This window comes from Mytilus californianus, unplaced genomic scaffold (assembly GCF_021869535.1).
Source record: "Mytilus californianus isolate M0D057914Y unplaced genomic scaffold, xbMytCali1.0.p SCAF_10, whole genome shotgun sequence".
NCBI lineage: Eukaryota > Metazoa > Mollusca > Bivalvia > Mytilida > Mytilidae > Mytilus > Mytilus californianus.
The window spans coordinates 73,958,156-73,973,497 of record NW_026262582.1 but is presented as its reverse complement, the minus strand read 5'-3'; the positions used below and the strand labels follow the sequence as shown (position 1 = coordinate 73,973,497).

General features: G+C 34.7%; 1 protein-coding gene across 1 annotated transcript in view; it reads left to right on the top strand.

Annotated features, from left to right (window-relative positions):
• The window catches only part of LOC127719167 (uncharacterized), a 177,001-nt gene that overhangs the window by 101,131 nt on the left and 60,528 nt on the right, over positions 1 to 15,342 (top strand). The window contains exons 3-5 of the mRNA XM_052225190.1: positions 8,228 to 8,304; positions 10,071 to 10,637; positions 14,269 to 14,322. Coding sequence (XP_052081150.1) covers positions 8,232 to 8,304; positions 10,071 to 10,637; positions 14,269 to 14,322 — 694 coding nt within the window. The 5' untranslated portion in view covers positions 8,228 to 8,231. The remainder of the gene's footprint in view (positions 1 to 8,227; positions 8,305 to 10,070; positions 10,638 to 14,268; positions 14,323 to 15,342) is intronic.

Genomic DNA, 15,342 nt, shown 5'->3' with positions numbered 1-15,342 from the left:
GTCGCATAAAAGATCAAAAGACAACAAATTCTAGAGATTACCAAGTCTTAGTTTATATAAATTAGACGTTAGCAAACTGAGATTTTGTATAATTATGTTTCCTCTAAAAATATTGAAACGTAGAAATGATTACTTTGAAGTGCGGGTCAGGTATAATTTTACCAAAGTCATTCAAAGTTCAGTCGTAAGTCCAGATAGGTTAGCTTGAAGCCTTCACTTTATTTTACTACAATCAACGAGTCGATGTGGCGAGAAAGAAGTGATCAGTGTAAAAAGGAAGAAAGCGAGAATGAGAGAGGAGAAAATTGGGATCACTTTGGAAAAGTAGGCGCGAGGTACTGTGTTGTTACTTTCCAACCCTTTTCGATATACATTAATTCTTGCACCAAAGAATAGAAGTACATTTCGGTGTGAAAACCTAAAACAAATAAGATTGTATAGAAAAAATCGTGCTTATTATCATGGATTTTCTATTGTGGCTTTTAAAATTTAAATTTGAGCTAAAATAAGAAATCTTGTTTAACAAATGCACGATAACGTGCCAGAGTTTAAACAAACACTTATAGAATGCAGCAGTTGTATCAACATTATATAATTTGAATTTCAAATGTGCAGATGCAGTTTGAAATTTTTTTTATATGAAACATTATTTTAGTTTAAACAGTATTAATTATAGAAAAATTATAACAATATAATAGCACAAATTTACATACAGTCAAATATGGGAATCGGAAACAAGTTTATACATTTTCTATAAATCCTTCGTAAAACTGCTGCATCACATATATAAATTAAGGAGATTTGGTATTTGTGCTAATGAGACAATCATCCAACAGTGTCCAGATAATGGATTTTACCAATTATAAGTCACCATACGACCTTCAACAACGAGCAAAGCCCGCACCGTTTAGTCATCTGGTGCCGTTTGTTGTTCTTCGGCTTAAAGCTTTTACTTGCCGTCTTGTTATGTTCTCTTTTTTTGTCTCCGTCTCCACATGTCGAGCAGGAACTGCTCACCCTTCCAGAGCACCTGAGATAACCGCCGTTTACTGCTTACCCTTCCAGAGAACCTGAGATAACCCCTATTAACTGCTTACTCTTCCAGAGAACCTGAGATAACCCCCGTTAACTGCTTACTCTTCCAGAGAATCTAAGATAACCCCCGTTTACTGCTTACCCTTCCAGAGAACCTGAGATAACCCCTGTTAACTGCTTACCCTTCCAGAGAACCTGAGATAACCCCCGTTAACTGCTTACTCTTCCAGAGAACCTGAGATAACCCCCGTTAACTGCTTACCCTTCCAGAGCACCTGAGATATCCCCCATTAACTGCTTACCCTTCCATAGAACCTGAGATAACCCCCGTTAACTGCTTACCCTTCCAGAGAACTTGAGATAACCCCAGTTAACTGCTAACTCTTCCAGAGCACCTGAAATAACCCCTGATAACTGCTTACCCTTCTAGAGCACCTGAGATAACCCCCGTCAACTGCTTAACCTTCCAGAGAACCTGAGATAACTCCCGTTAACTGCTTACCCTTCCAGAGAACCTGAGATAACCCCTGTTAACTGCTTACCCTTCCAGAGCACCTGAGATAACCCCGTTAACTGCTTACCCTTCCAGAGAACCTGAGATAACCCCCGTTAACTGCTTACCCTTCCAGAGAACTTGAGATAACCCCCGTTAACTGCTAACTCTTCCAGAGCACCTGAAATAACCCCCGATAACTACTTACCCTTCTAGAGCACCTGAGATAACCCCCGTCAACTGCTCACCCTTCCAGAGCACATTGGATAACCCCCGTTAACTGCTTACCCTTCCAGAACACCTGAGATCAGCCCCGTTTACTGCTTACCCTTCCAGAGAACCTGAGATAACCCCCGTTAACTGCTTACCCTTCCAGAGCACCTGAGATAACCCCCGTCAACTGCTTAACCTTCCAGAGAACCTGAGATAACACCCGTTAACTGCTTACACTTCCAGAGAACCTGAGATAACCCTTGTTAACTGCTTACCCTTCCAGAGAACCTGAGATAACCCCCGTTAACCGCTTACCCTTCCAGTGAACCTAAGATAACCCCCGTTAACTACTTACCCTTCCAGAGCACCTGAAATAACCCCGTTAACTGCTTACCCTTCCAGAGAATCTGAGATAACCCCGTTAACTGCTTACCCTTCCAGAGAACCTGAGATAACCGCCGTTAACTGCTTACCCTTCGAGAGCACCTGAGTTAAACCCCGTTAACTGCTTATCCTTCCAGGGAACCTGAGATAACCCCCGTTAACTACTTACCCTACCAGAGAATCTGAGATAACCCCCGTTAACTGCTTATCCTTCCAGAGCATCTGAGTTAACCCCGTTAACTGCTTACCCTTCCAGAGATCCTGAGATAACCCCCGTTAACTGCTTATCCTTCCAGAGCACCTGAGATAATCCCGTTAACTGCTTACCCTTCCAGAGCACCTGAGATAACCCCCGTTAACTGCTCACCCTTCCAGAGCACATTGGATAACCCCCGTTAACTGCTTACCCTTCCAGAGCACCTGAGATCAGCCCCGTTTACTGCTTACCCTTCCAGAGAACCTGAGATAACCCCCGTTAACTGCTTACCCTTCCAGAGCACCTGAGATCACCCCCGTTAACTGCTTACCATTCCAGAGAACCTGAGATAACCCCCGTTAACTGCTTACCCTTCCAGAGAACCTGAGATAACCCCCGTTAACTGCTTACCCTTCCAGAGCACCTGAGTTAACCCCGTTAACTGCTTACCCTTTCAGAGAACCTGAGATAACCCCCGTTAACTGATTACTCTTCCAGAGCACCTGAGATAACCCCCGTTAACTGCTTACCCTTCCAGAGCACCTGAGATCACCCCCGTTTACTGCTTACCCTTCCAGAGAACCTGAGATAACCCCCGTTAACTGTTTACCCTTCCAGAGCACCTGAGATAACCCCCGTTAACTGCTTACCCTTCCAGAGCACATAAGATAACCCCCGTTAACTGCTTACCCGCCCATAGCACCTGAGATAACCCCCGTTAACTGCTTACCCTTCCAGAGAACCTGAGATAACCCCCTGTTAACTACTTACCCTTCTGAAGAACCTAAGATAACCCCCGTTAACCGCTTCACCTTCCCGAGGACCTCAGATAACGCCCGTTAACTGCATACCCTTTCAGAGCACCTGAGATAACCCCCGTTTTGGTTTGGGTTCGTGTTGTCTAGTCTTAAGTTTTCTATGTAGTGTTTTGTGGACTTGTTCGTCTCTTCGTCGTCCATGGTCTTCTCAGTTTGTCTTCGACTAATTAGATTTGACGGTTCCCTTTGTATCTTTTTTAGGCAGGACTCGATCCGGTTTTAATTTGAATGTTATTTGCCAATAACATTGTTGAAAACATCAACATTAAAATGTATCCATATTTAGCTAATGTCTTTGTTTTTTGTCGTTTTTTGTCGTGTATTTTAACAGTTTTTAATCTTAGAATGTAACATTCGGAACTCCTAACACATCCTTTAAATTAGGTATAGTCATATGCATAACAATAAGACACAGATTACAAACATGGATAGAATTACCAGGAAAACTTTCTTATAAAATATTTCTTACAGATTTTAAAGGAAATCAGCACGACTGATATCCTTTTAGCATAATCTGTTACCTTTTTCATTCGAGGCCATCAAGTATCCGCAAACATGTTTAACCACATTCTGTTGTTGGTGCCTGTAACCTATTAGTTGCTAGCATCTGCGTTTTTTTGGTCTCTGGTGGATAGTTGCTTCATTGGCAATCAAACCACGACTCCTTATCAAAGTTTCATCTAAAGAGTTTTAAAATTTCTTTTAAACGTTTTTCATTTACCAACATTGCACTCAAATGTATGCATTTGTTGCAAAGTTGCAGACGTAGTAAAGAGATGTTTTATTACCAGACGAGAAACGTGTTTTCTGCTGTGTAATTGTTTTAAACTTGGATATCTTTCAGATATATTTCATGATCAATTTATTGCTTCTAAATAACTCTACTTCAAATGATACTAATTTTTTAATTGCTTCGAAAAGAGAAATTTAAAATGAAGCTGACTGTTTTATGATGTAGATTGTTTTTACTGCAATAACAATTTAAGGATTATGTATTGCCAGTTGGAGGTGCACCTGTTAAACGTTGTACACAGATGAACATTCAGATTAGATACATGGAAAACCTTACATCTTTACTTTAGTGTGTTAAGAAACCAATGAAGTTGACTGCTTTATATAGATATAAGAAGATGTGGTATGAGTACCAATGAGACAACTTTCCAACCAAGTCACAATTTGTAAAAGTAAACCATTATAGGTCAAAGTACGGCCTTAACGCAACTTTGCTTATTTGCCATGTTGACCATGAACAATTTAAGAATGATGTTGAGGCAGTTGGATGTGTACCTGTTAAACGATGAACACATATAACATTCAGATTGTATACATGGAAACATTTAGAGCTACTTAACCTGAGTGTGTTAAAATAATGTTTTTATAAAAAATAAAACATTGGAAAGAAGTTAACTTTGCTTATTTGCCTTGCGGAAGCATACCCCCGCTAAAGCTAGCTCTAACTAGTAGAATAATTAAAACAAGTCAACTTTTTAATTATCAAAACACCCTCCAAATACAGCTTGCCTCTTTTATTTTATTCATACTTATTTATTTATAAGTTTGTTAAATAATTCAAAAAAACCTCTATATGGACTTGTGTTGATTTTTCAAATGTAACTATGGACTAATTAACTTTACACATGATATTGATATATATATATTTGCTAATTAACACATTACAAAAAAAAAAAAAAAACTCAATGAACTTAACTTTGCTTATTTGCTATGTGGACCATGAACAATTTAATAATGATGCTGAGGCAGCTGAATGTTCATCTGTTCAACGATATACACAAATACTTGCAGATGTCATGCATGGAAATGCTTACTTGCTACTTCTTTATTTTAACACTGTTGGATAGTTTTCTCATCGTTTTCTCATTGTCATTATAGTTTGTTCTTATGTTGTGCTATTACACCACTGTCCCAGGTAAGGGAGATAGTTGGGTGCCTGCAAACATGTTTAACCTCGTCACATTATATATGATGTTGAAGGTCGTACGGAGATCTGTAGTTTCTAAAATATACGTTTTTTTGTCTCTAGTGGATAGTTGCCTCATTGGCAATCATACCACACTCTAAACGTAAGATAACTTGCGGTTTCCTCATTGATAAACCGATTTTTCCTGGTTCACCTAGCAGACAAGCAAAGCTAACTTTTATATTTGAAAATACATCATAAGAAAAATCAGATGAAAGGGATGAAGCGATGGGGTTAGGGGGAGTGTATGTTGTATCCTTAATATTGCAACCAAAATATAAATTGATTAAATTGGCGTTAAATAAACCAGAAAATGCAGTGTCTTTGTGGTTATTGTTTTTGTTGGGTTGCTGTCTCATTGAAGTTTTCCCCACCTCTACGTTTATTCATAGAAATGTTTGGGTAGCAATCTTTTATACTGAAGGCCAGTATTGATGATTTTGTTAAGATATTTCAATGAAAACAAGCACTTTTTGTACTCATGCCAGTGAACGAAAATCTGATTGCATAACGGTATAAATTTTATAATGTTTCGTCATTAGTTGACTAATGATCTTATTAGTAACGGTATATTAACTGCATACCAGCACATATAATAAATGGTCGTTCAATGTTCTACAAATTTTTGATTTTTTTATGTCTCTGCTTGACTGGATGTGTGTCTTCCAATTTTGATGTAAACAATATGTCATTGTCAAAGTATGAAGAAATCTGCAAACAATCATGTACAAAACAAAATATTTTTTTTTCATGTTTGCCTATTAAAATCTATTTTTGATATCACACTTATAGCGCCTTGTGACATATACTATACTGGTTGAAAACAATATAAAATATCTGAAATTATATAAAAAACAAACAAAACAAAGGACAATTAATATTTTCATTTTCATTTATTTCTACAAATATACTTATTTTTTCCCGCAAAATTTTCATCCTGTCTTGGGCAATTTTTTTCCATAAGCTCCTACGTATACCAGGGCAGGATATTCCTTTCAAAATCATCCTACCTCACACCGAAAATCAAAAATCAAAATGTCGCCTTCTCTCGGGTAGACAGTGAAACAAAACATTTTGTCAGATGTAGTTTTGAACATGAACAAAACAAAATAACGGATTCTTATGAAACACCCAGTATGTAATGCAAATTATTGAGATTTTCTGTTGTCCGTATTTGTTCGACATATATAATATCGACTTTGATTTCACATGGAACATCGGTTGATCAGTTGAAACTGAAAATGGCAGCAATCTAAATTTTAGACATATTGTTTAGACACCTGCATGTTGGTCTCTAAATGTTGTTTATTTTGTTATTTGTTTCGTTTGGTTGCTGTAAGCTCATAGACATATACATTACATATAATGATCATATTGTATATAACTTTCTCCCAAGTGTATGCTTTTTAATAAGTTGCATTTGGAAGATCTTCAAGTTCATGAGAAACAAAAACAACAAAAACAGCTATGTATGGCTTTTATGAAGGAGATTTTTGCACATTTCATTGAGAAATATGCACTTTTAGAAAGATAAGTTATCTAAAATGACACATACTTGATGTGAAGCCGGAACGCGACGTGACAGCTAAGTACAAAAAATCTCCTATATCTATTGAAGGTTTTATATTGCAGAATTTTGATGTGGTATTTTCAAAATTACTTGAACTGTATGAGGTGTAAAAATCCTTCTTTTGATGTTAATAAAAAATTAATAGTCCAAGGTTAACGTTGAAGATAAACATGTACTTTGTCATAACTACAAGAGTAAATTAAACATAATTTGATCTGCTTTTGTTGGCGTCTTTTTTTAGAGCTGCCATCTACCTAGATTTACACATAAAGCAGACGATATCTTGACTATCAAGGAAACAAGCGAGTGTGTAACTGGCCCGCTGAAAGTTACACAAAATTTGGAGAGTAAGAGACAATTGAAATTTGTTTTCTGAACTCCCGTAGGAAAGCTCATTCATTCCCGCGCCAGAGAATGAGTTACTTGAGACACATCGCAAGTCAACATCGACCCTTCAACAGTCGAGCTTCTTAAAAATATCACCAAATTGAATTGCATATATAACGCGTTAAAAATGAAATTGAAAAGTAATTATATGTCATAAGAGATCAGCAATACAACCGTATTTTTCACGACTTGTTCCAATATCAACAAGTATCTATCGCCTGTGAATATTAGATATTTTTGCTGTTCAGTTCCAATTTCTTGTGGAACGGAACATGGAATAATAAACTTTCAGGCAAAAAATTAAAAGCTCAAACACATCAAATGAATGGAAAACAACTGTCATATTCCTGACTTGGTACAGGCATTTCCTTATGTAGAAAATGATGGATTAAATCTGGTTTTATAGCTAGCTAAACATCTTAAATACATAGAAACGTAAGAAGCTTTTTCAATAATAGACCCACAGAAGAGTAGCCAATTCAATTTGAGATAAACTTTGCCTGATGTGGTTGGAACCTTAGTTTCTGAATAATTTCTTTATTGATCAACGGCGAATTTTACAACATTATATTTAAAACCATGCCAGTGTCGTATTACTTACTACTGAGCTTATATACCACTGGGAACTTACAATCCACCAGCAGAGGTATTGACCTAGTGCTAGAAATGGAAAATAAAACTTAATGAATTTTTTTAAATTCGAAGCGCTTATCTTGATTTATTTTTAACAGAACACTCAAACCAAAACAATAGAAAGCCAGGAATGTATAAGTAATTAGGCCCGAAATAACAAAAAAAAAAAAAGGACCTAAAAAGAATAGCCAAATTCATCTGATGTCAACTTTGCCTAAAGGAGTTTGAACTTTATTTTCTGAATAATTTCTTGATTTACTAACGGGGAGTTTTACAACATTATGTCATAAATGTATCCTTTCTATTTTTTTTAAAAGTATTTTGATATCAATAGAGTAATTGTGAAATGCGCGTCTGGTGTAGAAAATTATAAGCTTGGTATCTTCGATGAGTTTTGTGTGTTTCATAATTTCATTGTCATTGATAATAACATTTCGAAGGAAATAAGCAACGTCTAATGAGATAAAAATTAAATGTACATTCTCACCTCACACTTTAGTATTACTTTGTTTTTTTTTAGAAAGATGGCGACGAACGCCATGTCATTGTACATGGTACTGATGTTATCAATATGGGACCAAATTTCTGCACAGGGAGGTAAGTGTAGCTTTACTGATCAATTCTTAAAACGCCGACTTCTCTCGTTACTGGAATTAAAGCCTCTGATTAATTGTTCAAAATGTTGCATTTTACCTTTGCGTTGCTAATATTTATGGAAATTTAGTAAAATGTCGTATACAACGTTCGATTAATTTTCAAAAGTATGTGTAATGACAATCATTTAGCGTCAATAGGAATCGGAAGATTCATTATAAATTTGATAAAAAAATCAAATGAGTCTTATGATGATAGACCTAGTTTAAGTCATCATAACTTATTTTTGTTATTTGGGGTCACGAAGAGTTATTACCCTTTTGAATAAGTATTCTTATATAGCATTTATATTATCTGTTTTTTATTTTAATCAAATCATTTTTAGTAACCTCAATTCAATAGACACAAGGAATATTTATTTACTTGATAATAATATTAACATTTTTCACACATGCTTCAGAATATTTGAATATTTGTATTTGTAATTATATTTGATAGAATTTTCCAGTATAGATATATAAAAATTATCTTCGAGAAAGTATGAGATCTCTTATCAATTTAGATGAAGACTACTTTTTGAATTGCGAAAATATGGAAAACTTTAACACATATTGTGCTAACTGTTGCTTTTATTTATATGAAAAAATATCATCTTTTGCACATTTTATTGTTGTTTTTTTCTATTCATGCACTTTTATTTTGACCAGCTACAGCCGTTTAGATATTTTTGCTGCACAGTTCGGACTCTTATTCCGTACTTTGTTTTATTTTCTATGTATTTATTGTTCCAGTTATTATGTACGTTCACACTTAACTTTGTTCAATAATTGTTAACTTTCATTATCTGTATAAATAATACTGTATCTACATTACCATGTTCTATCTAACTGTACTCTATAAAAACCCATAACTGATCTAGTATTGGGTACATGAGATTTATTATAGAATAGAAAATTCGTTCGCCCCATCCAAAATTATATCAGACAATGAATGCACCAAATGTAAGAACGGATAAGAGTTCGAATTCAGATGACAACCTCTTGATTCTAGTACAAATTGCATTTCAAAAGCGCTAAATATTACCATTGCCGGTTTACAGCTAGCGTTGTTATTTCTACCTTTTGCTGCTTGCTACCCTAGTCGCCCTTTTGCTTTCCGCTTTTTCCTTCTTTGTATACAACATTGCCTTAAGGAGTCTAGATTTGCAACCAAACATCAGCTATTACGCTATTGATTGCCGAGTGGTTAATTTTAACTTTTGCTTATCCATTCATTATTAATTTTCAAAGTCATTTTTTATCTTATATCTCTGCATTAATAACAAGACGCTTAAATGATTTAAAAAGGAGTTTTAATCGGTTATATATATGAAAATAAACAAAAAGTAGGAAAAGTTTCATGATACATTATACTACTTAGGACACAGATAATATGTATCAAAGAAACTGCCATGGAACCTAAATGAACAACGACAGTTCCTTAAGACTCTGTACCTACTCTCTGTCAACTTCCGAAGCAAGATCGTCGTTCTCCGACCTTTTCCGAAGTCCTACTTTTAACGAGCTTCGGTCCTTGCTTGGAAGTTGGCTCTCTGCATGTATTCTATATCCATCCGACTTCGCTTTTTGTCATCTGACATGCACGCGGTTTACATAGAAGATTTATGAGAGGAGCTTCTTCATAAATATGCATGAGATAGCCATAGATGATGACGTAGGATAAAACAGCTATTTAGCAGTTTCAAAAAACTCTCACGTGTCCTATTTCAGTTTGTTTGGACGAGCGGATGGATTTAGTAATTATAGTAGATTCCTCAAGTACTTTAGGAGAGGAAAACTTTGAACTTGTGCTTGGTCTTGCTGAGACAATAGTAGACGATATTGATATCGATTCAGGGAATGTTCACGTTGGTTTTATGACTTTTGGTACTTCGTCAGAAATACGGTTTGAGCTTAATGAATATGATACTAAGGTTAGCGTCATTGATGCTATATATAGCGTTGAGTATAGTGGTGGCGGCTCAAATACTGCTGACGCTTTATCAGCGGCAAGAAGTAAAGTATTTAGCACAAGAGCAGACAGACCAGATGCGCAAAACGTTATTATCTTGATAACTGACGGATATTCAGATATCAATGCGGATCGTACTGAACGAGAAGCAGAACTTGCACGCCAAAATGGCATAAAAATATATGCTGTTGGAGTTGGATTACAAGATACCAGTGAACTCGACTTGATTGCGTCACAACCTCTTGATATATTCAGGCATACGGCAGAAGATTGGTATGAACCAGTTGAATTGAAGACCCGGATGTTCCCAGCCGCTCGTTGTGACGGTACGTCTGCATGGCTTTATCGTCTGTCAATTGCATGATCTGGGATTATTTTTTTTTCGATGTGGAAAAAGGTTGCAAGTGTACTATCCATGAAAATTGACGGGTGTTTCAGTTTTGAATAAAATAACTTTTCAGTTAATTATCATATATTGAATAAGTTACACTTTCTCATCTTATTAAATGTTTGTTAAAGTTATACCTCGTAATGCAAATATTATTTCATTTATATTTTGAAACATTGCTTTCTAATACATAACGTTTTTTTCTCTAATTTTTGACCTATCAACCATTAAAGATTAGAGCAAGTAGTTGCCGTCCCTTCGCGGAGAAAACTTCAGCTACATTATACATTTACTACTGCAAAAAAGGCATGTGTTCTAGCTAACAATTCACTATGACAGTATAAAATCATTGGTTAAAATGATGAAACTCCCCTTTTTCTCTGAATTTACGAAAAGCCTTTTCAACAATTTTCTGGTTAAAAAGAGAGATGAAAGGTACCACGGAAAATTTAAGCGTATAAGTTTAAAACAAACTGAAAACGACGAAAAGGCGAACAAAAGTCTACAAAACACAACATAGCAAACTAAAGACGAAGCGACACGAACTCCACCAAATACCCATGTGATTTCTGGTAATCCGAAAGGGAAAGCAGATTCTTCCCCACATGTAGTGAAGTTCTAACCAATTTACATCATACATTATCATAAGCTAAAACATATGGTTCCAGATTACAAAAAATAAAAATAAAAAACAAAACAAAACAAAGGCTCTTAAAGTTAACCATGCACAATACTTGGTTTTAGAGCCTTGTAATGGTACAACGATACATTCATTCATCGTTAGCACACCAATTATCTCTATTCCCGTTTGAATATGCCTTTGGTATCTATCGTCCATTGATGTAAACATTTATTAAACAACCTTGTCACAAAAATACGCAGTATTGTAAAATTTGTTGCAAAAAAATAGCAGGAAAAATCGATTAAATTTCTGTGATTAAAATATTATTTGCCTTTTAATGCAGAAAATATCCAATTATTTTGTAATTGAATAACTATCTGCGATTAAATGAAGTTGAATGAAGTCTCATAGCAATCGTTGTTGACAGATTATCAAAAAAACGCAGATTAGTAAACAAATTTTGGAAATGTTTTTACGACTCTTTCTTAGTCTTTAGTTTTAATGAAGTGTGTTGGAGACTGTTGGTTGTCTTTTCATCCTATCTCGCTTTTGCTCAGATTGTATAGGTCTCTGTTTTGCTCATGAGTTATTTATTCTCTCTTTGGTATCATCCGTCTGTCTTTTTTGTTTCGATCTAAACCGATATAAAAAAAATTATATTAAGACGTTTGTTGGTGTGGTTCATAGGTGTTTCTCGTTTCTTGTTTTTTATATAGATTAGACCGTTGGTTTTCCTGTTTGAATTGTTTTACACTAGTCATTGTGGGGCCCTTTAAAGATTGCTGTTCGGTGTGACCCAAGTCTCCGTGTTGAAGGCCGTACTTTGACCTATAAATGTTTACTTTTTACACATTGTGACTTGAATGGAGAGTTGTCTCATTGGCACTCGTAACACATCTTCTTATTTCTATTAAAATTGAATCATACGCCAGTGATGAGTCTTATGTAGACGAAACGCACGTCTGGCGTATCAAATTACAAGTCTGGTATATCAAATTATACGTCTGGTGTATCAAATTATACGTCTGGCGTATCAAATTATAAGTCTGGCGTATCAAATTACAAGTCTGGTGTATCAAATTATACGTCTGGTGTATCAAATTATACGTCTGGTGTATTAAATTATACGTCTGGCGTATCAAATTATAAGTCTGGCGTATCAAATTACAAGTCTGGTGTATCAAATTATACGTCTGACGTATCAAATTATACGTCTGGCGTATCAAATTATACGTCTGACGTATCAAATTATACGTCTGGCGTATCAAATTATAAGTCTGGCGTATCAAATTATACGTCTGGCGTATCAAATTATACGTCTGGCGTATCAAATCATGTGTGGTATCTTTGATGAGTTTTGTTAGACGGTTTTACTGTCGTATGCTCAGTACTGTTTAGATATGTTCAGTATCTTTTATTTAAACGGTATGTACTGAACGACTGTATAGAAGAAGCTGATCACTGTTTTTTATTATGTTAGAACGTGGCGTGTATATTACTTTTTAGAACTAGAACTGTTTATGTGCAGACAGTTCAGATCGTGTTTAGATTAAAATGCCAGTCAAGACTGAAAATACTATTAGTAGAACTAAGCAATATTACAGATTTTACCCCGTAAAAATGTTTGATTACAGAATTTGGCAAACGGATAGTTTATATCATATTTGAAACTTCCGTATCAACAATATTTTCTCAAAGTTTATATCACCATTTAATGGCACATTTCACCCATATGGATAAAGCAAAAAATCAAAACATAGTCCACTAATATTTCAGAAAAAAGATTTAAAACATCAAATATATACCATTACTATACTCTTTTAGATAGAAATGCACCTCATTTTCATACCTATAAAAATGTCTTTATGTAGTCACCGATTGCTAACAAAAGTTTAAATTCATAATTTGAAATGTATTTAAAATTGGAAGTTGGTTTCCATTATGTATAATGAGATTTTATATGTTTGATTGAAAAAAAAAACGATCTCAGTTTGCAACCAAGAAAAACGTAGTATTCATCATCCAGTTTATTACAACATTTAAAAAGTCTTTGATCCCTGAGTATGTTTTCACATCTCCCCATTTAAATTCCCAAGCCAAGTAATTCAAAGGATGTTACCTTAAATATCAAAGATCGTACATATCTAAACATATGAAAAGAATCTGTGTTTAACTGGACTGTATTCATGACTAAATCTGCATTTTTCCATACATAGGGTTTTTTCTTATGTTAAGGAAAATAGCAGTTCTCATGAATGTCATGATAACAACTTTTGTAGCTAGCTATAAAACCAGGTTTAACCCAACATTTTCTACATAAGGAAATGCCTGTACCAAGTCAGAAAAAGGACAGTTGTTTTCCATTCGTTTGATGTGTTTAAGCTTTTGATTTTGCCATTTGGGACTTTCCGTTTTGAATTTTCCTTAGAGTTCGGTATTTTTGTTATTTTACTTTTTTGTATCGTGAAAAGACAGTAAGAAAAACACCAAGGGGGCAATCGAATTCAAGACCAACAATAACGTGGTTGATAAAACAAAACATGAAGACAGACATCAGTTCATACAAGAACACTACATGGGAAACTGAAAATTAATCGACTAGCGAACTCTAGCAAAAAACTAAAATAAACTATGTGTTCAAGAGGAGTCAGTAGTTCTTGCTTCTCTAAGAAACTATAAAGGTATTGAAATTTCATGATATTCGTAGCAAAATTGTATGTTATAGGATTTGACTATATTTAGGTCCATTTTTGTTTTATCAGCCATTCAATTTTTGCTTTAGGTTTTGGATTTTCAAGTATGTTGGTCTTGAGTATCACCGAAGAGACATTAATCGTCGCAATGCGCATATGGTGCAGTAAGATTGATACCGTTAATGTTATTTATTTTCCACTGACGTTAAGCAAGCAATAATTCAATCATCAATGTTTCTCTGTCTTTATCACAGGTGAACTCCCTCCTCTAGTTGAAGAAACAAATCTTGATCGCCCGTTAATATTAGGTAAGTACTTATAAGGTTTTAGACTATAATATTAGTTCCTAGTGATATTCTATTGAAGATGAGACCCATTTCACAGTAAGTTGTCCTTTATATAACGAACAGAGAAAATTATTATGGGATAAAGTAAACAGTTTTTGTAATAATTTTAAAGAATTACCCAAGGATAAAAAATATTTCTGGCTGTTCACAAATGAGCATTTACCAACTCTTATGTGCCTAGGCAATTATATAATTAAGTGTTTAGAAATAAGATCCAGGTGGATACAAAATATATAAAATTATTATGCAATTATTGTTAATGTTATGTAAGACACATGATGTGTTAGGCTCTGATCCTGTCCAATATATGATAGTATTATATTAGGATATAGTTTTTCTTTTTTCCAATCATATTGTGCTTAATATTGTTGTAAATGATGCCCTTTATGGGTTCTTGATTAGATTAATAAAATTCTTATTCTTATTCTTATTTTTATTGTATTCATATCTATTTGTGACTTTAATATGATAGGTTTCACGCAATTGAGTATTTTTTAGTGTTTCAATTTCAATACGAAAACAGTATGCGGCTGTTTGTTTTTTTTCGTTTTATTAGCATCAAGTCAAATTTTCAAACTTACAGGCGAAGAATCCAGGTAGAAACCCACTCTCTGATAAAAAAAATAGCCATAAACTAAACATTCCATAGAGTCTGAAGCCATTTTATAACATTATACACACCAGGAATCCAGGAAGAAAAACACTCTCTGACAAAAATGAAAAAAAGCCATAAACTAAACATTCCATAAAGTTTGAAGCCATTTTGAATTGTAAACCTGGTGTCTATGTGTCTCACTTAAGTCCAGATTTCCCCTGAATAATCTGAAGTTCCTTCTGATGTTTGAAAGATTCTATTTCATGTACATGACGTATGGTATTTTTAGTATAAACGTAGTATACCTATGTCAATTCCAATATCATAAACTGACAAGCGTGTGCTATTAATATCTCTTTTTTTCTATGATTTGATTCATTGCTTTG